The sequence below is a fragment of the Pelophylax lessonae genome (assembly GCF_965119305.1).
Source record: "Pelophylax lessonae genome assembly, chromosome: 2".
Lineage (NCBI taxonomy): Eukaryota > Metazoa > Chordata > Amphibia > Anura > Ranidae > Pelophylax > Pelophylax lessonae.
In genome coordinates this window covers 506,508,996-506,534,898 of record NC_138769.1, presented here as the reverse complement: position 1 = coordinate 506,534,898, position 25,903 = coordinate 506,508,996, and the positions used below count along the sequence as shown (strand labels likewise).

At 41.8% G+C, this 25,903-nt stretch overlaps 1 protein-coding gene across 2 annotated transcripts in view; it reads left to right on the top strand.

The window, feature by feature from the left end:
• NDFIP2 (Nedd4 family interacting protein 2) overlaps positions 1-25,903 on the top strand; it is a 189,095-nt gene that overhangs the window by 30,050 nt on the left and 133,142 nt on the right. For both annotated transcript variants that reach the window (XM_082246941.1, XM_082246940.1), the window contains exons 2-3: positions 10,148-10,304; positions 22,396-22,523. In XM_082246941.1, coding sequence (XP_082103067.1) covers positions 10,148-10,304; positions 22,396-22,523 — 285 coding nt within the window. The remainder of the gene's footprint in view (positions 1-10,147; positions 10,305-22,395; positions 22,524-25,903) is intronic.

Sequence of the window (25,903 nt, the reverse complement as noted above, 5' to 3'; positions counted from 1 at the left end):
GATCCCTGTGGAAGCTGGAATTCACTGTCCTAGGCACCCCTGCTACAGTGATCTTCAATAGCTTCCAGGTCCTGATCCTGTTTCTCAATAGCTTCCAGGTCCTGATCCTGTTTCTCAATGAGTGCTAAGTTAATAAAAATGGTCTGACACTGTCATTGCGTTCACCTCCATCCCTAACTGAATACAAAAAAGAAGAACATTTGCCCTGGTGGGACTTTAATTGAGGTGAACGAAATAGTCACTTTGATGATAGAAGTTTATTGTAAAACAACATGCATAAAATACATGACCATACAACATGCATAGAATGCATGACCAATATTACACACAGGCATCATTGCATTGCATATAAAGCATGATGACAAGATGATAATACCAGAATTGCATATAACTTATCATGTGTGCATGTGACTTCAACTAATGTGCAATGCTTGTTTCTATCATACAGAAGTAAGAAGGGAAAGGTGAGTTTTGGGAGCTCATGGAGGACATTACAGGGAGACAGAAGCACACCGTAAGAAACAAGTTCATGAAGAATAGAATACAGCTCAATAAATAGCAGATGTATATGGATAATGTTTAGAACTGATGAAGTTACGTCATGCGTGACGTAGCACATAGGGCGGAGCGGTGGTGGACGTGGACTCGTAGTGATGTAGTCAGGAAGCCAGGATGGTATTCCAGATTGTTTTTGAGCTGTAACATTGCTTATTTTAATGTGCGTGGCATTTTTAGGACTAAATATGCCCTTGTGTTACTATATTTCACTATTGTATGCTGCTTTATATTTTTTCCTTCGGGTGAATCGCAGCACCGTTGTATGAATAACCAAACAGCCTTTCAAGGCACCTAATATACTCTATATTCCTGGAGGGGAGTTAGAGTGCACCAGCAGAGACCCAAGTGGATGAGAGCCCTCACTACCTTGATTATAAAGCTCAAGGAGACCGTTTGGGGTTGATTTATGATATATGATATGGTTATACCATTAAGGTGAGCACAGTGGTGGTGTATTCTATTACTTGCAGAATTTTTATTCTACACTGGTGCTGGGATTGTCAAAAATCAGAAGATTCAGAGCTGTTGTACACATTGAATATGAACCTGCATGCATATATGAGATTTATTTTGAACTATAACAATACAAGGACTGAATTTGTTTGTTAAAGCCGAACTTTACCCATTACAACTTAATAAAAAAAAAAAAATAATAATGTTCTTTAGCAAGGAACATACATTCCACATTAAAAATTATGATACCAAAATTGGTGTGTGCTGTAAATTGTCTCCAGCATTGCGCCTGGTTCTTCTTGCTGGAGTCTGCCATTTTGCTGAAGCCCAGAGCCCCTTAACATCAGTAAATCAAGAGGAACAAAACCCACTGATTTAACTGTTACGTTCCTGAAATGTCGGGATTGTGAGCTGTCACATTTTGCACGTGTCTTCTGCCAAACTGTCAAGCCATCAAATGGCTGCTCCATGCCATAACTGATCACATGTGCAGCACCATGGCAGTTGCAGATTAAACAGAAGCAGCTTCCTTGACTGTTAAGAATATGAGGGATTAATTCTGCTTTAAGGCTGCCAGCAGATCAGCCTCTACAATCTTAGCAGTGCCTAAAAATACTGAGCATGTGCAGAGCAGGGAGAAACAGTGTATTACTGGATTTTACACAGTAATAGACAACTATTTTTAATGTTTTACATAGATATACCTGCAAAAGGGGCCAGCCTGAAGTGATCTAGCAGGACTTCATTTTCTGACTAAAGTTCCACTTTGTTTTTTGGGTACATTATTTCCATAAATTTATTTGTGGATACATATCCCCTTTTATAATAACCTCACTATTATTCTAGACGAGTAGTGCAGGGCTTCCTCTTGCATATCAAGGAAAAGGAAAGGTTCGGGAGCTCAGGAAGATATTACAGGGAAGCAGAAAAGCACAGAAAGAAACGAGTTCATGGAAAAAAAAAAAGAATACCGTACTATAAAGTATCAGATTTTATATGGACTCTTTTTAGTAAATAAGGATAATGTTTAGTGTCACTTTAAAGCGGAGTTCCGGGCACAGAAATTTTTTTCAATGAACATACCCCCGGGACAGTCAGGGCTAGTACATTCCACAATGGCTAACCTCTGATCTGTCCCGGTTCGCACTTACCTGCAAGAAGAAATACTTATTTATAAAATGTCTTCTCCAGCGTTGCCATCTCTGTTGTGGGCAGCTGAAGCCAGCGCGATCCTCTTCTGCATCCTCTTCTGTGTCTTCTTCTCCCAGAATGCGCCTTCACCGGCCCCTCTCGTCACTTCCGGTGCGACGCCGCATTCTTACACAGCTTCTGGGCATGCCCAGAAGCTGTTTAGCAGGGAATGCGGCGTCGCACCGGAAGTGACGAGCGGGGCCGGTGCCGTCGCATTGATTCTTGGAAGCGATGACGTTCAGCTCCCAGGAATCATTGCAAACCGGAAGTGACAGCGCGGGCCACGGCCACAGAGGGAAGAAGTGGAAAATAGATGAGTATTTCTTTCTACAATTGCAAGGTAAGTAAAAAAAAAAATAATCCTAACTATCCAATTCCTTTTCAGGTGAAGAAGAGCAAGCGGATGGCCACAAAATCGATTATGTCTCCGCTTTAAGGCCAATTGTAAGTTGGTGTACAGAGACGGGCAGAATTGCTGTCTCTGTATACAGTATAGCACTGTGTTTGCCACCACTGACCCCCCCCCATCACTGGTCATCATAACCCTGTTGGATTTACAGCTGACTGCCTCCTAGACTCCAGGGATGCTGACAGTGGGTGGAGCCTGATGGGGAAGGTGTGACACAAGTCCCCCATCCACTCCGTTGTCTCTTTGTGATTGACAAGAAGGTGAAATCACCCCTTGTAAATGTAATGTTGTTTTAGATTCTGTGAGTGACAGTTGTATGAAAACCTGTAGAAAAAGTATGTGTGGGTTTATGGAGAAATTCGTTTTTTCCTCCTTTTGTACTAGTGGCATGGTTTATGTGGAGAACAAAAAGGTTAAATGTAGCCACATAGAATGTTGACTGTATCCACACACACACACAGGCTCCTGTCTGGTGATCTACTTTTTGTCACCTCAATGTATTATCTGATTCCTTGTTCTTACTCTTTTGAATGCCGTATGTCAAGAGGAAATATTGTCAGTGACTGGTAGATGTGTGGGTGGAACATTTGCCAATGAGTAAGCAAAGAGCCCTGTGCTTTCCTAGTGTCTAGCTTTATGCAACCGTTTCATAAGACCAATTATTTTTTCTTTAGTGCCATGTTTACACAGCTGGTGCCCCTGATGTAGAGCTGTATGATTCTGGATAAAATGACAATCACTATTTTTATGCTTGGAATAAAGATCACAATTGTCTCACAATCCTCGGCGTAACATCTTTTACATTATACAAAAAAATTGAGCTAACTTTTTTTACTGTTTTAGTTTTTTTTTTTTTTTTTTTTTTTTTTATTCATTAAACGGAATTTGAAAGACTTCTGCGCAAATACAATGTGACATAAAATATTGCAACGATCGCCATTTTATTCTTTAGGGCATGGATCCTCAAATGACGGCCCTCAAACTGTTGTGGAACTACATATCCCATGAGGCCTTGTAAAACTGACCTTCACAGACATGACAATGCATGATGGGAATTTGAAATGATAATGAAAAAAGGTGCGTGAGCCAATATGAAAGTGTAAAAGCAGCACTGTGATAAAGTGAATATGTGAAAAAATTGTAACTGAAAATTACAAAAGTGCGCTATTACTAAACAATAAACATTGTCCATATGTGAAAAAATCCAAAAACGAATGCAGAAAACAATGAGGAGTCTATTCCATCTGAAGGGGAGTGTTTCCAAGGTGATGCATGTAAAATGGACCAACTTGATTGGTGATAGGTGAATTAACCTCTTCCCAAAACAATAATCCAGTAAAACGTGACTTGGTGCAAAAACTGAAAACTTAAAGCGGAGTTCCACCCAAAAGTGGAACTTCCGCTTTAGGGAGTCCTGACCCCCTGACATGCCACATTTGGCAAGTCATTTTTTTGGGGGGGGGGGAGCGGGTACCTAGTTTTGACAGGTACCCGCTCCTACTTCCGCTCGGAGCGCCACGGCGCCCTGAACGGAAGTTCTCCTCTCCCCCTCCCTCCCTGCAATCTTCTGGGACACGTCAGAGGTCCCAGAAGATTGCCGGCCAATCAAGACGCGCAGCGCGACTCGCGCATGCGCAGTGGGTACCCGACTGTGAAGCCGCAAACTGTCACAGCCGGGTTCCCACAGCAGTGATGCCGGCGCCGAGGGAGAGGATCGAGGCTTCAGGCGGCCGCATCGCTGGACCGTTGGACAGGTGAGTGAATGGCTGGAACTCCGCTTTAAGGTGACACCCAGTGATGTGAATGGACTCTTACCAGAATGGAGAGAGAATGGAGCATATGCTGTGGTACCAGGGAGTCCAGTCAAACGGCCACACTTCATTCACATCACTGGGTGTCACCTTAAGTTTTCAGTTTTTGCACCAAGTCACGTTTTACTGGATTATTGTTTTGGGAAGAGGTTAATTCACCTATCACCAATCAAGTTGGTCCGTTTTACATGCATCACCTTGGAAACACTCCCCTTCAGATGGAATAGACTCCTCATTGTCTTCTGCATTCGTTTTTGGATTTTTTCACATATGGACAATGTTTATTGTTTAGTAATAGCGCACTTTTGTAATTTTCAGTTACAATTTTTTCACATGATGGGAATTGTAGTTCCTGAACAACTGGAGGGCCATAGTTTGAAGACCCCTGCTCTAGGGTCTCTGCTAATATATATATATATATATATATATATATATATATATATATATATATATATATATATATATATATATATATATATATATATATAATGTGTGTGTTTGGGGATTCTAAGTTATTTTATAGCAAAAAATACTGATTTTAACTTGAAAGCAACAAGTGTCAGAAAAAGGCTAAGGCCCCTTTCACACAGGCAGATGGGGCATGGGATGTCAGCAGAGACATGTCCCCAACACCTTTCACTCCTCCCCCATAGCCTAATCATGGGGATCATCAGCATGGAATCCCCATAATTCCGCTCCGGGGGCAGAGTAAAACATGTTGGGGGTGTGGCCTGGATGGAGTTAAGGCTGAGGCTGTTACACTTTCTTACCTGGGGTTCGCAGAGATGTGGGACTCCCATGGACATTTTCTTCCCTGTACATTGCTGTCTAGAGCTGGGATGAGCTCAGTCCTAGCCTGCGCCCACAGTGCTCGGCTTTATTGATTGGGATTCCTACAGCCTGAGTGGCATTCACAAATTCAGTTTGGGGTCACAGAACATTTCCTTCAGTTTTGAGAAATTTCATTTCTCTTCCTATTGTGCCTACAGACGTTAAGGGAATTCTCCACAATGAGAGACTGACTGATAAAGTCTCTATGCATTTTTTTTTCTTTATTACAAACTCTATCCAAAATGACAGGTTTGACTTTAGGCATACTTTAATTTCTATTCTATGCTTTGATCTAAAACATTTCATTGTAGCTGTGGTTGTATGTTGAGGGTCGTTGTCCTGCTGGAAGAGGAACCTCCACCCCAGTCTCAAGTCTTTTGTAGACTCTTAACAGCTTTTCCTCTAAGATTGCCCTGTATTTGGCTCCATTCATCTTTCCATCAACTCTGACCAGCTTCCCTGTCCTTTTGTAAGGAAAAGCATCCCTACAACATGATCCTGCCACCGCCATGTTTCACGGTGGGGATGGCGTGTTCAGGGTGATGTGCAGTGTTGGTTTTTGGCCACACTTAGCGTTTTGCTTTTGGGCCAAAAACTTCAACTTTGGTCTCATCTGACCAGAGCACCTTCTTCCGCATGTTTGCGGTGTCGCCCACATGGCTTCTTGCAAACTGCAAACGAGACTTCTTATGGCTTTCTTCTTGCCACTTTTCCATAAAGGCCAGATTTGTGGAGTGCACGACTAATAGTTGTCCTGTGGACAAATTCTTCCACCTGAGCTGTGGATCTTTGCCACTCCTCCAGAGTGACCATGGGCCTCTTGGCTGCTTCTGATTAATGCTCTCTTTGCCTGGTCTGTCAGTTTAGGTGGATGCCCATGTCTTGATAGGTTTGCAGTTGTGCCATACTCTTTCCATTTTCAGATGATGGATTGAACAGTGCTCTATAAGATGTTCAAAGCTTAGGATATTTTTTTTATAACCTAACCCTGCTTTAAACTTCTTCACAACTTTATCCCTGACCTGTCTGGTGTGTTCCCTGGCCTTCATGATGCTGTTTGTTCACAAAGGTTCTCTAATAAACCTCTAAGGGCTATACAGAACAGCTGTATTTTATGCTGAGATTAAATTACACCCAGGTGGACTTTATTTACTAATTAGGTGACTTTTGAAGGCAATTGGTTCCACTGGATTTTATTTAGGGGGGTCAGAGTAAAGGGGGATGAAAGAAAAATGCAGGCCACACTTTTTTCAGATATTTTATTTGTAAAAAAATTTGAAAACCATTTATCATTTTTCCTTTCACTTCACACAATTATGTGCCACTTTGTGTTGGTCTATCACATAAAATTCCAATAAAATACATTTTTTGGTTTTTGGTTGTAACAAGACAAAATGTGGAAAATTTTTCAAGAGATATGAATACTTTTTCTAGACACTGTATCCACTTACTATCGCATAGAGACTGCCCTGGTGAGAAGCTGACAAAGAATCCCTTGGCTTTCACCTACCCTGAATCTTCTTGGAATTTTAGCTTCAATTCATGAAATTAAATTCAGATTAAAGTGATATTAGTTATTAAATATACACACACACACACACACACACATTATGCTTACCTACTCAGTGCAATGGTTTTGTACAGAGCATCCCCAAACCTCCTCTCTTTGGGTCCCCCGCCAGCGCTCCTGACTCCTCCCTTCTTCATATTGACCCCCAACCTCAGCAAGCAGCTTCCTAGGGGATGCTTATGTGGGCTTGCTCCTGAGCCGAACAAACATTTCATACTTACCTGCAGTGGCGGCCGGTGTGTTGGGGGCGCAGGGGCACCGCCCCCCTATCCATGCGTCCGGCCCCCTAATCTACATGCATGGAGTTCAATGGGCTTTTTTTTTGCATCACCTGATTAGAGCCAGAGGCTCTAATAGGCTTCAGCAAAGGGTGGACCTGGGAGCAGTGCGCCCCGAGCCCACCCATTGTGTGACAATAGCGAATGAAAATTCGCTAATGTCACACAGATCCTCCTGCTGGCCAATCAGGAATTGGGTCCGATACGCGATTCCTGATTGGCCGATAGGCAAACCCCATGCCATTGGCTGGGGAGGAGGCGGGAGGGCCGGAGTCGGTGTGTCCCCCGCCGGAGCCGCCATCCCTGCCCTATGTCAGAGCCACAGTGTCCGCGAGTAACAAGCGCAGCTGAAGCACAAGCTGAGGGAACTACCGGCCTGAGGAGATGGAGCTCCGTCTATGGATCGTCACCTGCCCTGTCCGAGCATGACGACACCAACCCCGCCAATGGAGCGGTGAGTGCCCGCAGTGTGTCCGGGAACCGGGGGGTCCGACGCTGCATTGAAAGGGGGCACAATGGCATCTCTGCATTGAAAGGGGGCATGCTGGCATCTCTGCATTGAAAGGGGGCATGCTGGCATCTCTGCATTGAAAGGGGGCATGCTGGCATCTCTGCATTGAAAGGGGGCAAGCTGGCATCTCTGCATTGAATGGGGGCACGCTGGTCTCTGTGCATTGAAAGGGGGCACGCTAGCATCTCTGCATTGAAAGGGGGCACGCTGGCATCTCTGCATTGAAAGGGGGCACGCTGGCATCTCTGCAGTGAAAGGGGGCACGCTGGCATCTCTGCAGTGAAAGGGGGCACGCTGGCATCTCTGCAGTGAAAAGGGGTATGCTATACCTTAATTACTGAAGGCCCCTCTCACACTTTTGTGACCTCAAAGTCACGCAATTTTTTACAGCGTTTTTTGCCGCAAAGCAATGCCTATTACATTTTTCTGTTTGCGCCCCCCAAAAATTTTGAGCACCAGCCGCCACTGCTCATCTGTGGAGTTGGTTTTGCACAGAACAGCCTGGATCCTCCTCTTCTTGGGTCCCTCTTCGGTGCTCCTGGCCCCTCCCTTCTGTTGAGTTCCCCCCCCCCCCCAGCAAGCAGCTTGCTATGGGGGCACCGACCTGAGCTGCAGCTCCGTGTGTCCATTCAGACATGGAGCTGTGGTCCAGCCCGCCACCTCTCTCTCTCCTCAATGGCTTCTTAAATTGATTGACAGTGGCGGGAGCCAATGGCGCTGCTGTTTCAGCCAATGAGGAAGGAGAGTCTCTGGCTGCCGAGATACTCCTGCTACATCGCTGGAAAGAGATAGGCTCAGGTAAGTATTAGGGGGGCTGAGAGGGACTGCTGCACACAGAAAGCTTTTTATCTTAATGCATAGAATGCATTAATATACAATGCATTCAGATGTTACAACCACATTAAATAAACCTGACCTTCCATGGCAAAAACAGAAGGTCCTGGCATGCAATCACCCCCCCCCGCCCCCACTGCCCAAACAAATACTGCAGTAAAAGGAAATTAAAAAAAAAAAAAAAATGTAACAAAAAATAAATACCTTAGTCGTGGTGTCCCAAGAGGCACAGGTGATATCATTGTGACCTACTGCTGCCCCCTGGGAAACCGGGCACCTGTAAGAACCCAACCCATTGCATAATAGCAGTATCACGAGATTTCAATTTTTTTCTCTTTTATGGTTTGTTTTATTTGCTGCCTATTTGGGCAGTGGGTGGTTGGCAAGGAAGTGGACCTTCCATTTGCATGGATGGTTTGATTTATATCATTCTATAACATTACTATTTGAAGGTGTTTGGGCCCTATCACATCTGTCAGCTATGGTGTATTGCGGTAACGCGCAAAATACGGCAAAGTAGTGCACCACTGACACACGTGTGTTGCAGTACAACACAATACCTGGTAACACACTACTGTGCATTGTGGTGTGCTGCATCTGGAAAAATGGTGCATGTGTGTTCTTATTTTGTTTGTGCTGGTGTGTTGGTATCCTACTTGAATAGGCTGTCCTACAGCAATGTACGTTAACACACAACATAAAACACCTAACGGGCATACATTAATGTATCAAAGCAGGCAGGTGTGAATGAATGGGCTCTAAAATAGTATTGTGGTTAGCAATAGAAAATTATATCCATAGGTGAACTTTAGCAATTTCCCTCTGTATGTCAAAGCAACGTGCAAACAGGGTCCTGACCCTTCCTCTAATACTGTGCATGTCCAGGTGTTATCAGAAACAGGTCAGTCCTAGCGATCATCTCCCCTAAGGAGAACATCAGGAATAACCAGACAGACTAGAATGCATTCAGGGCCAATTAAAAGCATGCCCTTTTGTTCATGCTGTACGCTCTATAGGAAACACCGCATATTATCCGCCATTGTTGTTTTGTGCAGACTAAGGCAAACAAGGTCCAATGAAAAAAAATTCCATTATGCCACATTAAATGTACAGAGGAACACATAGAATCCTTCATACTTGTTTAATCTGGTTAAGGCCCCTTTCACACATACGGTCTGTTCAGTTCATCAGTCCAGTCACGTCAAAATGTATCCGTTTTTTCATCCGTTTTTTTTTCATTTGTTTTTTTTTACATCCACTACCAATGCAAAAACAGATGAAAAACTGACCGTTTGTCCGTTTACATCCGTTTTTCGTCCGATCCGTTTTTTTGACGGATGAAAAATAGGGCATTCATCCGTTCCAAAAAACGGACATTGACGGAAGCGGATGAAAAGGGATGTTAATGGATGATCATCCGTTGTCATCCGTTTTTACATAGAGATGCACTGATGTCCGTTTTTCATCCGTCAACGGATGAATGAAAAATAGATAACCGGACCGTATGTGTAAAAGGGGCCCAATTGTTGGGTAGCTGGTAGAACAAGTGATATGTCGTCTTCCTGAAGCATGTTTTAATGATACAAATGTTAAATAAATTACATACTGTTGTTACGCCTTGGGTGCCATGGCTTGCATGAAGGAAAAAGGATTGGACCTTCAATGTCTGAAATAATTGTACATCATTTTTTTTTTGTTTAGCTTGAGAATGAAGATGACTCTTCGGAAGCTCCAGCCGCAGAACAGCCATCCACCTCCTCACAAGCTCCTCAGTCTGACCAAGCATCTGGAAGTTCTACAGTAGAAGCATCTCCTCCACCTTACAGCAGCATTGTGGCTGACATTGCCACAAACACAGGTAGGTTTAGAGATGGCAAGAGGTGCGGTCCAGCGGGGCATTGAAATGTTTCACTGAGTCAAGGTACACCATTTACCTCTTGAATTGCATAATAACCACTTCAGCTCCGGAAGTTTTGGCCCCCTTCTTGACCATGCCATTTTTTGTGATACGGCACTGCATTGCTTTTACTGACAATTGCTTGGTCGTGCAACACTGTACCCAAAAAAAAATTGATGTCCTTTTTTTCCCACAAATAGAGCTTTCTTTTGGTGGTATTTGATCACCTCTGCGGTTTTAATTTTTTTTGTGCTAGAAACCAAGAACGAACGACCATTTTGAAAAAGAAAACTAATATTTTTTACTTCTCTTAAACACATCCAGTAAAAAATCTAATTTCTTCATCAAATTAGGCCAATATGTATTCTGCTACATAATTTTTGTAAAAAAAAAAAAATCTCAATAGGCGTAAATTGAGTGATTTGCACAAAAGTTATAGTGTCCAGGATCTATGGGATATATAGATATATATATATAGATGGATAGATATTGATATATAGATGGATATGGATAGATATAGATATGGATATATAGATAGATATGGATATATATATATTTATATATATATATTTTTTTTTTTACTAGTAATAGCTGCGATTAGCAACTTTAGAACTAACACTTTTGACACTTTTTTTGGGGACCTGTTATGTTACAGTGATCAGTGTTAAAAATTTGCACTGTCACTATACTAATGACACTGGCAGGGAAGGGGTTAATATCAGGGGCGATCGAAGGGTTAAATGTGTGCCTAGGGAGTGCTTACTAACGAACTCTATGGGGGAGTTTCTTTTACTACTTGAAGACTTGGATCGGTGTTCCTGCTTCACAGGAACACATAATCCATGTCTTTAGTACTCACTCGATGACAGTTTGCCTTGTTTACATAGGCAGACTGTCATTCTGTCAGAGTACCGAACGATCGGTGGATCCCGGCGGACATTGGGTCCAGGGGTCCCGCTGTGTAAAATCACAGCAAAAATCCCGGAAGTGCAGAATATCGTGTGTGTGTATATGTATCTGTATCTCACAAATGTGAGTACATCCCTCAGATTTTTGTAAATATTTTATTATACCTTTTTATGTAACAACACTGAAGAAATGACACTTTGCTACAAGTAGTGAGTGTACAGCTTGTATAACAGTGTAAATTTGCTGTTCCCTCAAAATAACAATACATAACAATGTCTAAACCATTGGCAACAAAAGTGAGTACACCCCGAAGTAAAAATTTCCAATTGGGGCCCAATTAGCCATTTTCCCTCCCCGGTGTTATGTGACTCATTAGTGTTACAAGGTCTCAGGTCTCTCTCATACTGGTCACTGGAAGTTCAACATGGAACCTCATGGCAAAGAACTCTCTGAAGATCTGAAAAAAAGAATTGTTGCTCTACATAAAGATGGCCTAGGCTATAAGAAGATTGCCAAGACCCTGAAACTGAGCTGCAGTACTGTGGCCAAGACCATACAGCGGTTTAAAAGGACAGGTTCCACTCAGAACAGGTCTCACCATGGTCGACCAAAGAAGTTGAGTGCACGCGCTCAGCGTCATTTCCAGAGGTTGTCTTTGGGAAATAGACGTATGAGTGCTGCCAGCATTGCTGCAGAGGTTGAAGGGGTGGGGGGTCAGCCTGTCAGTGCTCAGACCATACGCCGCACACTGCATCAAATTAGTCTGCATGGTTGTTGTCCCAGAAGGAAGCCTCTTCTAAAGATGATGCATGAGAATGCCTGCAAACAGTTTGCTGAAGACAAGCAGATCAAGGACACGGATTACTGAAACCATGTCCTGTGGTTTGATGAGACCAAGATAAACCTATTTGGTTCAGATGGTGTCAATCGTGTGTGTCTTGCCTACAATCAAGCATGGTGGTGTGAGTGTCATGGTCTGGGGCTGCATGAGTACTGCTGGTACTGTGTAGCTACAGTTCATTGAAGGAACTATGAATGCCAACATGTACTGTGTCATACTGAAGCAGAGCATGATCTCCTCCCTTCGGAGACTGGGCCTCAGTGCAGTATTCCAACAGAACGACCCCAAACACACCTCCAAGATGACCAATGTCTTGCTAAAGAAGCTGAGTGTAAAGGTGATGGAACAGCCGAACATGTCTCCAGACCTAAAACCTATTGAGCATCTGTGGGGCATCCACAAACAGAAGGTGGAGGAGCGCAAGGTCTCTAACATCCACCAGCTCCGTGATGTCGTCATGGAGGAGTGGAAGAGGACTACAGTGGCAACCTTTTAAGCTCTGGTGAACTCCATGCCCAAGAGGGTTAAGGTAATGCTGGAAAATAATGGTGGCCACACAAAATATTGACACTTTGCGCCCAATTTGGACATTTTCACTTAGGGGTGTACTCACTTTTGTTGTCAGAAGTTTAGACATTAATGGCTGTGTGTTGAGTTATTTTGAAGGGGCAGCAAATTTACATCATTATACAAGCTGTACACTCACTACTTTACATTGTAGCAAAGTGTCATTTCTTTAGTGCTGTCACATGAAAAGATATAATAATAATAATAAAATATTTTGAAAAATGTGAGGGGCATACTCACTTTTGTGAGATAATGTGTGTGTGTGTGTGTGTGTGTGTATCTGTGTGTGTATGTATATATACTGTGTGTGTGTGTGTGTGTGTATGTATGTATGTATGTATGTATGTATGTGTGTGTATATATATATATATATATATATATATATATATATATATATATATATATATATATATATATATAATATAATATAATATAATATAATGTGATTCTGCACAGAGCGGCTGCCCTGTAGCAGTAAAATTATTTTGCCTGGAGTTGCATTGTAAATTGAGGTTTGTTAAAGTGACATTACACCATCAGTTTTTAAGCACTTTCATAGCAACTGAGGTATAAAATGCTTGGGATCAGGATAAGGAACCAGTGAGTGGACTTGATTTAATTGAAACTAGATAGCAGTCTGAAATCCCCAATACTTCCACACAAAATTGATAAAACGTTTTAATTGACCATATAAATATATAGAAAAACAAAATTCGGTGTAACCGAAAAAGGAACTGCGCAAATGGAGTGATATTTAACAATGAATATATAAATGTGAAAAATTAGGGAATTTCTTCCTCTAGCGAGCAGCAATAAAAACGTGATAACGCAATATGTGATAGTGAATATAGGTTATTGCGCTCAGCAGTAAACTCACAATAAAGTGCTAGTGCATAAATAATGTCACTAGAATCAACATAAACATATGAACCAATTATTTAAAAGTGAATATTCCAATGAATGTCAATAAATATTCGGTGAATATACAATAATAATAAACATAGTCCTTAAAAAGTGCTCGGTGCAAACTTTAAGTTCCAGCAGCAAAAACAATTGGACTTGATTGTGAAATGCCTTCACCAATCACCATACACCCAGTGCTCGGATAAAATACTTCTTACCAAAAGAAGTTGACCCCTTAGTTATAGGGGGTCATGATCGCAATGTATCTCCACAAGAGCTCCAAATTCTCCTGTTACAGTCTTCACATCCAGTGTGTGACAAGCCAGAAGTATACAGATAACTCCGAGACTCCGGACAACATGTTATAAGAAATAAGGAGACTCCAATAGCGTAATATTGCCATATAAAGAGATTTAATTAAAAGGTAATGCACTTACTCCATAGCGGTAAGTAGAACGCCACAGTAATACAATCGTTCAGCTTCTCCTGGTGGATGGGACGCCCCTTCCGCGTCTGCGTGCCACCTCACCGGAACTCTATGGTCTCACGTTCCCGACGCACGTTTCGTTAGGCGTGCTAACGTCATCAATGATCCCCTGATGACGTTAGCACGCCTAACGAAACGTGCGTCGGGAACGTGAGACCGTAGAGTTCCGGTGAGGTGGAACGCAGACGCGGAAGCGGCGTCCCATCCACCAGGAGAAGCTGAACGATTGTATTACTGTGGCGTTCTACTTACCGCTATGGAGTAAGTGCATTACCTTTTAATTAAATCTCTTTATATGGCAATATTACGCTATTGGAGTCTCCTTATTTCTTATAACATGTTGTCCGGAGTCTCGGAGTTATCTGTATACTTCTGGCTTGTCACACACTGGATGTGAAGACTGTAACAGGAGAATTTGGAGCTCTTGTGGAGATACATTGCGATCATGACCCCCTATAACTAAGGGGTCAACTTCTTTTGGTAAGAAGTATTTTATCCGAGCACTGTGTGTATGGTGATTGGTGAAGGCATTTCACATCAAGTCCAATTGTTTTTGCTGCTGGAACTTAAAGTTTGCACCGAGCACTTTTTAAGGACTATGTTTATTATTATTGTATATTCACCGAATATTTATTGACATTCATTGGAATATTCACTTTTAAATAATTGGTTCATATGTTTATGTTGATTCTAGTGACATTATTTATGCACTAGCACTTTATTGTGAGTTTACTGCTGAGCGCAATAACCTATATTCACTATCACATATAAATATATAAATTGCAAGTAAAAAATAAAAATTAAAAAGTGTATGAAACAGCTATGCAGCCCAGGAGTCCAGTTAATTGTAGTAAAATCACCAGCGGCTAAAGCAGCCTACTTGTCAACAGAAGAAGCTGTCCGGGGTAGGTCCTCATCTAGAGCGGGCTTCTGCTGCGTGGTAGGGTGGGAAGAGCTGCACATGGAACTGGTGGAAAACTGCCAATACCCTGCATAGAAAGGAATGCAGCCTGAGAGGACCGAGGTGGAATGCCGGACAGTCCGCGTCTGAGCAGTAGCAGTGGTGACCGGCGATGACCTCTATCGCCACACCAAGGAGACCAAGCAAGTGCCGTTGGGAAGGAGGTTACAAGGCACTGGAGTATGTAAATTACACATTCTGACGAACAGGTAAAAAATTGTCTTCTAGAGAACATCCGTCCGTTCGTACCAGGAAAGTCTGATCTGCTGTGAGGGATAAATTGACATATTAGGCAACCTCTCTTGCGACACTGGAATATCCCTGTTCTAGGAACGGATTTCCATTGTATTCATTTTGTTGTTAAATTTTAGTTTATTTGGTGCTTCAAAGTTTTTAAGAGTTTTAGCCTTTCTAAAGGTGACCTGAGGGGCTTTGGGTAATATTTTTGAGAACTTGGTATCTAATTGTAAAACGCTTCAGTGCTTCCGGATAATCTTTGTAATTGTTTATATTTGTCATTATAACCTGTGACAAATCTAACTGCATTTTTCTCATCTTACCAGACTCTACTTGATGTAAAGGAAGAAGGGGAGGGAGGAACTGCATGTTTGTGGAATGCTTTACTCAATAGTGTTTCAGGAAAACCCTTTTCTTGAACTTTATTGACAAGTGTCTGATCATGTCTCAAATAGTCCTCACTTTTTGTACCATTCTGACGTAGCCTGTGAAACTGGCCTCCAGGAATATTGTCATGCTACTATGGATGGTGACCGCTAGAATAGTGTAAATATGAGTTCCCACTCGTGGGTTTGCAATGATTTTGTGAAATAATATTACCTTGTGCGTGGGAAAGTTCCAAATCCCAAAAAAATATGTTTTTGTGGGTCTATAACTAACATGTGTGAATTGCAGGCCAAGATCGTTGTTGTTACAATAGGATACAAAGGAGGAAAATTGTTCCACAGTGCCATTCCAGATAAGGAGGACATCATCAACGTATCTGCCATAGTACAGGATATGTCTGGCAAAGGCATTCCGATTCCAAATAAGGAGTTTCTCCCAATATCCCATTGTAATATTGGCGTAAAAGGGGGCAAAATTGTCCCCCATAGCTATGCCTTGCAGTTAAAAGTAAAACTGATCCAAAAACGTTAAATAGTTATGCTGCAGATAAAACTCTGTACCCTCAATCAAAAACTGAGCCTTGACGTGGTGCAGACGCGCGAAACATGTGGTCATAGTGACGGGACAATGATCAAACAGCTTGCTTCCCACACACCCTCCTTCCCAGTGGCACTTGCTTGGTGTCCTTGGCGCAGCGATAGACGTCATCGCCGGTCACCATTGCTACTGATCAGACGCGGACTGTCCGGCATTCCACCACGGTCCTCCCAGGCTGCATTCCTTTCTATGCAGGACATTGGCAATTTTCCACCAGCTCCATGTGCAGCTCATCCCACCCTACCATGCAGAATAAGCCCGCTCTAGCTGAGGACCTACCCTGTACATCTTCTTCTGTTGGCACGTAGGCTGCTTTAACCGCTGGTGATTTCACTACAATTAACTGGACTCCTGGGTTGCATAGCTGTTTCATAAACGTATTATTTTTTACTTGCAACTTTTAGTGGAAGTATTGTGGATTTCAGACTGCTATCTAGTCTCCATTAAATAAAGTCTACTCACTGGTTCCTCAGCCTGATCCTAAATGGTTTATACCTCTGTTGCTATTTTTTGTGTTTCTCCTTTCCAGGAGTGCTGTACTAGCAGCTAAGAATTTCCAGTGCTGGATCCATTCAACACTAGTGGTGTTCCTCCCTACACTGTGCGCATCAATAGATACATACAACCCCTTTGCCTAGGATGGCAAGGCACTCCCCTGCACTCCTCCTCCCTTCTCCAAGCTAAGAGACTGCAGGGGTCAGACGTACTTAACCATAGCCTTTACATTGCTGGTCACTTAGTGCAAAAATCAGTCCCATTACTGGTGTCTGGGCGTAAAAAAAAAAAAGTGTCATTAGAATCAGTTTATGTAAAAAAAACAGTCTTTGGTTTTGAACAGAGCGCCCCCGATCCTACTCTTCTGGCATCCCTGCCGGTTTTCAGAGCTTCTTTTCCCTTCCGTGTGCCCGCATAGATAGCAAGCTGCTTGCTATAGGAGCACTCATTCCGGCTTGATCTTGAGCCAGTCTGTGTGCGTTTATTCAGACGCACAGCCTGGCTCAGCCCTGTTCCCCACTCTTCTCACAGTTTTTGGCTGACTGCAGCAGGAACCATTGACCTCCATCATTGAGGTCAGTGGCTATAACAATAGTTCCTAGTTGGCGTCTTAAAAGCCTAGTATTGGATAGGACTTTTATGGCACTACATAAACGGAATCTAAAATTTTGTAACTTTTTTTAATCCTACATCGTGAAATTATAACTTTTTAATAAAAAAAAAACAAAAAAAAACACTTGTTTATAATTCCATTTGCAATGATTCAAAATGCCTAAACCATGTACAGAAAATGTTTGTTTTTTTCTAACTATAGTTTTACACCATTATTCTTATACAGTACATATTGATATTTTGGATGTTTCCTAGACCCAGATTTTTTTCTCAAAGCATTTCATGAACAATGTTCACTTCTTCAGAAGATTAACTGTTGATTTATAATATACATCAACAAGCAGGTTTGCCACTTTGTTGTATGGCTTGTAGTATGGCACCTTTCTGCCTTTGTTTTGCTATGTTTTCTGCAGAATAGGGCCTGGGGTTACACTGAAGCGTGAGAGTGGGAGTAAAATTGTCCCCTTTGATGTCAGTAGCAGCAACAATAACCTCCAGTATTTGTGTCATTGGTAACCATAATAAGCTCCAAAATTTGGGTCAGTGGAAGCAATAATAACCCCACATTTTTGGTTAGTGGCTTCATTAATAACCCACCCCCCACCCCCCTCAAAGCAACAATCCTAATCCCCAAGCTTAATGTTGATGACTGTAGTAAGAAATCCCCAGAAATGGGTGTCCATATTGCAAAAAAAAAAAAAAGAAAGAAAAGCCTTGCAGCACTTGCAATTCGTTAAGTCCCTAGTTGCCATTTGTTTTTATCTTTTGCATATAAATGCAGTGTAGGTGTTCAGTGGTTTGACTCTTCTCGGTTCCCACTTCAGCGGTACTGCCTCAGCCACTCTGCCGGAACTTTAATTTAACTGTCAGAAGAGATCACTTTGCCTGTAAGAGCAAACACGAGTGCAGTAAACGGTGCTGGAATGCAAAGTGTTCAAAAACAGCTACACTTTTTTGGTCCATTGGAGGATTCTCCGGTCCTCTGGATGGCCTATTCGAACCTACAAGCACTACAAGAATGATGGCAATCTTCTATAAGACCTTGTTATAATAAATGCATCAGCTCCTGACTTTCAACTTCCGTGTGTCATTGCCTTGCCAATGTGTAGTAAACATTCTAGTAGTTAGTGGAAAGTGCATCAGCAGGGGAAATGACTGCAAGGTAAAGTGAATAATAACTTCCTTCAGTTGTTCCACTAGGTTTTTGCTTAACTCATTCCATTTCAATTAATCATTAGGGGCAGATGTTCCATTGGGTTTATTTTAGATAGTCTGACTAACTTCAAAATTTTACCACTACTTATTTGCTTTTTAAAACTCTTATACTGATTCTTAAGTGACCGATGTCAGGTTTTGATTTGGATTACTTTTGGTGCTTCAGTGTCTAGAAAAACTATTGATTCCGTAATAATATTACAATACAAAAACATAGGCAGTTCTTGCCACATGTAGAAGGGAACTGATTGCTTTCTCTAGGAGTTTAAGGAGTTCCTTGATTGAAGGATTAAAGACAATTGCATAGTAGAAAGTCAAGACAACGCAAGAAGAGAAATCTAAACACCATGCAGGCTCTGGAGAGGAGATATAGGGTCAGGGGACAGAGCCAGGAGTACGTCCATATTGTCCTCTGATGGTGAATGGCTCTCATTGTGGTGCACTAGGCCTTTACCATAGTCATTGATGGTAGGACAACTGCAAGAATGCTCACCAAGGCATTGTCAAAGGAGTGCCAATACACAACAGACAGACAGATAAATCAGCACTGCCTAGTCAGGGCGCAGTTCCAAAATGGCTTCCAACACAGAACAGATGTAACACAGATGTTAGTACCCGCAAACACAGATTAAAGCCATACACAGTGATTTATTCTCCTTTTTTAGTTAAGCCAGCAGCTGAGACATTGTATTCTGATAGTGGCACAGACTGCTGTCAGAAAACACTGATCAGTGACTGCAGCTGTGCTGATCGATGGAAGATTTTCCAGCATGCTCCTTTGACAGAAGTTTCTTGAACAGTTTCTGTTGAGTGGGAGAGCCCACACACTTCTGTTAAACTGGCCACATTTAAGAACAGCCCAGAAAGAGAAATTATAGCAGAATTCAGACTTTAGAGATGAATATACATAAAAATTAGGAAAGTTTTTTTTGATCTCTGGGTGGCCCCTTTAATGTACCAGGAAAGATTCACCAATGTGTATATATAGTCATCAAGTGAAAGTAGTTGGTAAGCTACTAAGACTATCTAACCAATTTAGCATCGAAACAAAAAAACGGCTTGCTAAACTTTGTACTAAGAGAGGAATATATGATCTTGGCTTTCATGGTAACTCTAACTCTTTCTTGCTCAGTGACTCAGAACAAGTATGTGGATCAGGAGTTTTGACTTTATTCATTGTACATGTGTTCTGGGTCTGTGATACAGAAGGTGTCAAAGCCAGAGGTAGTCAGGCGATTGGCATTTTCAGCAGTAGCAGATGACCTACAGTATTTTTTCTTATGTACGTATAACTTGCTACATGTTTATTTTGGCCTTGTTTGCAATCCATTTAGCCAGAATCTAAAGAACATCTTACAGGGTCGCTGGGACTGTACAGACATGGCAAAAAGTTTTGAGAATAACACAAATATTCATTTTCACAAAGTCTGCTGCTTCAGTTTTTATGATTTGCATGTACTCCAGAATGTTGTGAAGAGTGATCAGATGAGTTGCAAATAATTGCAAAGTGCCTCTTTCCCACGAAAATTAACCTAATCCCATAAAAACATTTCCACTGCATTTGTGAAGAGGGCCTCAGGATGCCCAAGAAAGTCCAGCAAGCGCCAGGACCGTCTCCTACAATTGATTCAGCTGCTTGATCGGGGCACCACCAGTTCAGAGCTTGTTCAGGAATGGCAGCAGGCAGGTATGAGTGCATCTACATGCACTGTAAGGGGAAGGCTTTTGGAGGATGGTCTGGTATCAAGAAGGGCAGCAAAGAAGCCCACTTCTCTCCAGTATAAACATCAGGAACAGACTGATATTTGGCAAAAGGTACAGTGATTGGACTGCTGAGGACTGGTTAAAGTCATTTTCTCTGATGAACCCCCTTTCTGATTGTTTGGAGCATCCAGAAAAAACCTTGTCCAGAGAAGAAAAGGTGAGCGCTACCATCAGTCCTGTGTCATGCCAACAGTAAAGCATCCTAGGACCAATTTATGTGTGGGGTCGCTTCTCAGCCAAGGGAGTGGGCTCACTCACAATTTTTCCTAAGAACACAGCCATGAATAAAGAATGGTACAAAAACATTCTCCGAGAGCAATTTCTCCCAACCATCCAAGAACAGTTTGGTGAAGAACAATGCCTTATCCAGCATGATGGAGAACCTTGCCATAAGGCAAAAGTGATAACGAAGTGGCTGGGGGAACAAAGCCATTGAAATTTTGCATCTATGGCCAGGAAAGTTCCCCATTGAGAACTTCTGGTCAATCCTCAAGAGGTGGGTGAACCAAAAAAAAACCCCCCCAGAAATTCTGACAAACCTCAAGCATTGAATATGCAAGAATGGGCTGCCATCAGTCAGGAAATGGCCCAAAAGTTGATTGACAACCTGCCAGGGCGAATTGCAGAGGTCTTGAAAAAGGAGAGTCAGCACTCCAAATATTAACTCTTTGCAAAAAGTTTGTTTAATTGTCAGTAAAAGACTTTGACACTTATGAAATACTTGTAATTATACTTCAGTATACCATAGTAACATCTGACAAAAAAGATCTAAAAACACTGAAGCAGCAAACTTTGTGAAAGAATATTATTTGTCATTCTCAAAACTTTTGGCCACTTTTGCCCTCTCTTACGGTTTCTGTACTTTCAGTCCTATGTAATTGTCTGTTTTAATTTAATGACTGTGAGAAAATTCTACTTGAGGTGTCTGTACAAGAGAGGTAGATTGGGAGTTCATCTGCATCACAAGCAGGGTTTCTAGGATTACCAGATTACTGACAGAAGGACCTGGGGTAGACTGGAAGACCACAACAGTTCTTGTAAAAACTGTACTGACAAAGTTTGGGTGTGCTTTCTGTATGTGTCACAAGGTTTCCTTTTTTATTGTTTAGAGTGTACCTTTTAATTATACAGGGGCAAATAAGGTCACTTGAGCCATTAAACCCGCATCATAAAAAAATCAAATCCTGTATTACATGCTGTTCATACTCATTTGCTTTCTAAATTCTGCAAAAAAACCTGGTTGATCCTGCTGTTTTCTATCTCGAACCTTCTGTTCATGTCCCCAGTTCAGCTAGGGATTTTGCAGCTGTGGTGGCAACTCCGCACATGCTCAGTTTTAAGTTGAGTTGTGTGATTTTAACCTAAACCTTCCCCCACTGTATAAAAAGGCAGGAGTTTTAACTTTGAATGAACACACATTAAAGTGCATAGAGTACCAAACATTTATTTTAGTTGTTTTGGATAGTGTATGGAGTAAAGTCCTGTACATTTTTGTTTGTCATCTGTGAAAACTTTTTCTCAGTGACACAACAAGAAATGACAAAATATCTCTGCTACGCTGCGGTGCATAGTAATGAATGAAATGCCACTTTGTATTAACAGTGCCTTATGTTGTAGAAGGCACCACCCCTCCCTGGCTATACCAGATGCCAACCTGCACAGAAAAATGGCAATGGCAGCCCCCTTTTTTCTCTCATTCCAGGGTTACCTAAAATATTTGACCGGTTTATAGCACAATAAATGATATATATATATACATACACACATACACACATACATACACACACACACACACACACACATATATATATATATATATATATATATATATATATATATATATATATATATATATATATATATATATTAGTATAGTATAATTTTTTTATTTTTTTTTTTAATTCCCTGTTTATTGAAAATTACCACAGGCAGTGATCACCAAATCTCTGATGAGAACAAAAATGTTAATGTGAAAAAAAAAATGATCATGAATTATACCCATTATTTATTTTTTTCTTCTTACCATAATGAATTTGTTTGCTGTAAATATGTTTTAATTTTTTTCTGCCTTCTTTAGAAACGCAGAGTGAATTCTACCCTGTACCACCTCCTTACAGTGTAGCCACTACTCTTCCAACTTATGATGAGGCTGAGAAGGCCAAAGCCGCAGCAATGGCGGCAGCAGCTGCTGAAGCAGCGCAGAGGGTAAGTCGTGTTTTATACAATGCAACTTCCTAAATGTGAAGTTCTTAATGTTTTTAATTTTTCAATTTGTCTTATAATGATTGATGCCAAAGTGTTTTCAAACTTACTAAACATATGTCAAAAAGCTTCACTGTTTTACTGATGCCATAATATTGTACTGTCATTCAGATTACAAGGAGAACATCAGAATAAATTAATTTGAAGTGAACATTTGCTTTTACCATGCAGAGCACAGGTATAATTTAAAGGAGTGCTGAACTCTGGGGAAAAAATGCTGTTATGCACAGCCTTGTAAGAGAAGAGCATTTGTATGTCTCCTGCTAAACACGATCTGCTACACATGTGTAGTGCATTGTACATACTTTCTCTGTTAGCCAAGCTCTATGAAGGTGCAACTCTATCACACATGCGTATTGCATCATTAGTGGCCACCCTATGAATGATAAAGAAAGATGCCAGCAAGGAGATGAGCTTCCTTTTTAAGATGGCATTGTTGACTGGTAAGAGAGCAGAGCTGTTACAGGTGGAGCAGAGCAAACACAAAGGTAAGTTTTGTATAATATGAATGTATGTCGTTCATACATGAACAATATTACAAGTGCAAGCTCCCCACCCACCACAGCCCTTCTTTCAGTTCTGCTTTAAAGACAAAGTCAAATTTGTTTTTCTAGAACACTGTTCTGTCCCCCCGCAGGGGACAAAGTACATGTAGTAATAGGTTACATCTTCCTATGTGCAGTGGAAGGCCAGCACATGGCTATACAAGATTCTCCCTTTCCCCCCCACTGCTGTCCAACAGTGCAGATAGCAAGGAGCTAACTGCATGGATAGTCAATGCTTATCTCTAGTATTTTCCTAAGACAAGTGCTAGCAAGAGGAATGCAGAGGCACAGGAGGCTAGAACAAGCACTTCCTCTACATTCCTCTTGCTGGCGCTTGTTTCAGGAAAGTGCTTGGAGCTGGAGAGAATAAAAGAAAAAGGTTGGGACTTTACATGACAAACGTGACACAGCCGACATGGAAGGTTTGCACATTTTTATTGGTACACATAATCAGAACATGACATAAAATGTTACATAGTCAACACACTAAGAGAGCTAATACATGGTTCCCAGATCCAAATACATAACAATCAGCAAGGCGAGATTTCAAATAATAGAGTCATATAATATGTTCACAGTATCCCGTATTAAAATCCAAGTAGTAGTGGAGTATATGATGTGTACAAAGCATCGTAACCTCAACGCGTTTCGTGGCCCATCGCCACTTCGTCAGGAGTGGATGCATGAAAACCTCTAAAAAGTTGGAGAGAAGTGTTGCTATCAATGCAGTCCTCTTGCTAGATGCATTGTCGGGGGGGGCCGTAGGGGGAGGGAGGCATCCATTCCAACCACATAGCTAGCCTTCCATAGTAAGTAGGAAGGTGGGACAAAGTATTACATGTACTTTTTTTCCTTTTGTGGACAGATCAATGCGATTAAAAATGAAATTATACTCTTTTTTTTTTTTTTTTTTTTTCTGTAGCTGGATTAGGAAATTGCACACGTCACATATTTTAAAATATTTTTTTCCCATTTTTGTGAACGACAATTAGAATGTTAAATCTGCTTGCTAAAATTGTGCAAATTGCTCAAATATGATATTTAAACATCGTCTGTTTTACATATACCTGAGTGGTTAGGGGGTATTAGATGTTGTGGTACTGGAAGATTGCTGAAATTGTCTGCTTTTGTTTTAAGGTGTTGGTAACTCAAAAAGTACAGTAGTTCAGGTGATGTACTGTATATTCACATCTAGAGTCCTGGAGATGAGAATTAGGATGAGTCCCTCATGCTTCTGATTTAATTGAATAAAATTCTAACCTCACATTTATTTAGCTGGGAGTTAAGGGAGAAGTATAGCCAAAGATTTGTTGACTGTACTTCTCCTATGGATCATATTAGTGCAGTTCGTTCTGCACTCCTGTGACCCATTTTCAGCCTACTGCGGACTAAAGCTTGCTGATGGCTGATGTCATAGAGCTGCTCTGGGCCCTGAAAAGAGCCTGATAACTTGGTCATGATCCACTCAGATGCCTGGACCAACAGTTGGTTTAGCTTCTAAGTGAGCCACCCCCTCCACAGCCCAGTGCTCCATTGAGCACTAGATGGGCAGAGCACACAGCGGTGACTGACAGTCACCAGCTTTCCACAGCCTGAAGATTAAGAGCTGAGCATTCAGTTCTTGGTCTGGAGCTGGCGGGGGATAGATGCAGCATTGGACCGATGCTGTATTCAACTAGGTGAGTATAATTTTTTTTTTTTTGTTTTTTTTTTCACAAAATCCATACTTCTCTTTTTAAAGTGTGTCCAAACCCAAAAGCAGATTTTGAATACACTGCTCAAAAAAATGAAAGGAACACTTTGAAACCCCTTTCGATCTCAATTGGGAAAAATATCATGCTGGGTTATTATACAGATATGGACTGGATAATGTGTTAGGAACTAAAGAATGCCCCTTAATTTGATGGAAATGAAAATTATCAATGTACAGAGGGCTGAATTTAAAGACACCCTGAAAATCAAAGTGAAAAAATGATGTGCAGCAGGCTAGTCCATTTTGCTGAAATTTCATTACAGAAATTTAAAATGGTACTTGGTAGTTTGTATTGCCCCCTAGTGCTTGTATGCTTGCCTGACCACGTGAGGGCATGTTCCTAATGAGACGACGGATGGTATCCTGGGGTATTTCCTCCTAGATGTGGAACAGGGCATCACTGAGCTCTTGTACAGACCGAGGTGCAACCTGGCGGCATTGGATGGACTGAAACATAATGTCCCAGAGGTTCTATTTGATTTAGGACAGGCAAGCATAAGGGACATTCGCTGGTATCAATTCCTTCATCCTCCAGGAACTGGCTGAATACTCTCGCCACATGAGGTCGGGCATTGTCTTGCACCAGGAGAAACCCAGGACCCACTGCACCAACGTAGGGTCTGACAATGGGACTAAGGCTTTCACTTAGATACCTAATGGCGGTCAGGGTGCCATTGTCTAGCCTGTAAGAGGTCTGTGCTTCCCTCCATGGATATGCCTCCCCAGACCATCACTGACCCACCACCAAACCGGTCATGCTGAACGATGTTACAGGCAGCATAACATTCTCCACGGCTTCTACAGACCCTTTGTTTGTCACATGTGCTAAGGGTGAACCTGCTCTTATCTTTGAAAAACACAGGGCGTCAGTGGCAGACCTGCCAGATCTGGTGTTCAATGGCAAATGCCAATCGAGCACCACGGCGCCGGGCAGTGAGCACAGGGCCCACTAGAGGACGTCGGGCCCTCCGGCAACCCTCATGAAGTCTGTCATTGACCAAACAATCAGAAACATTCACACCAGT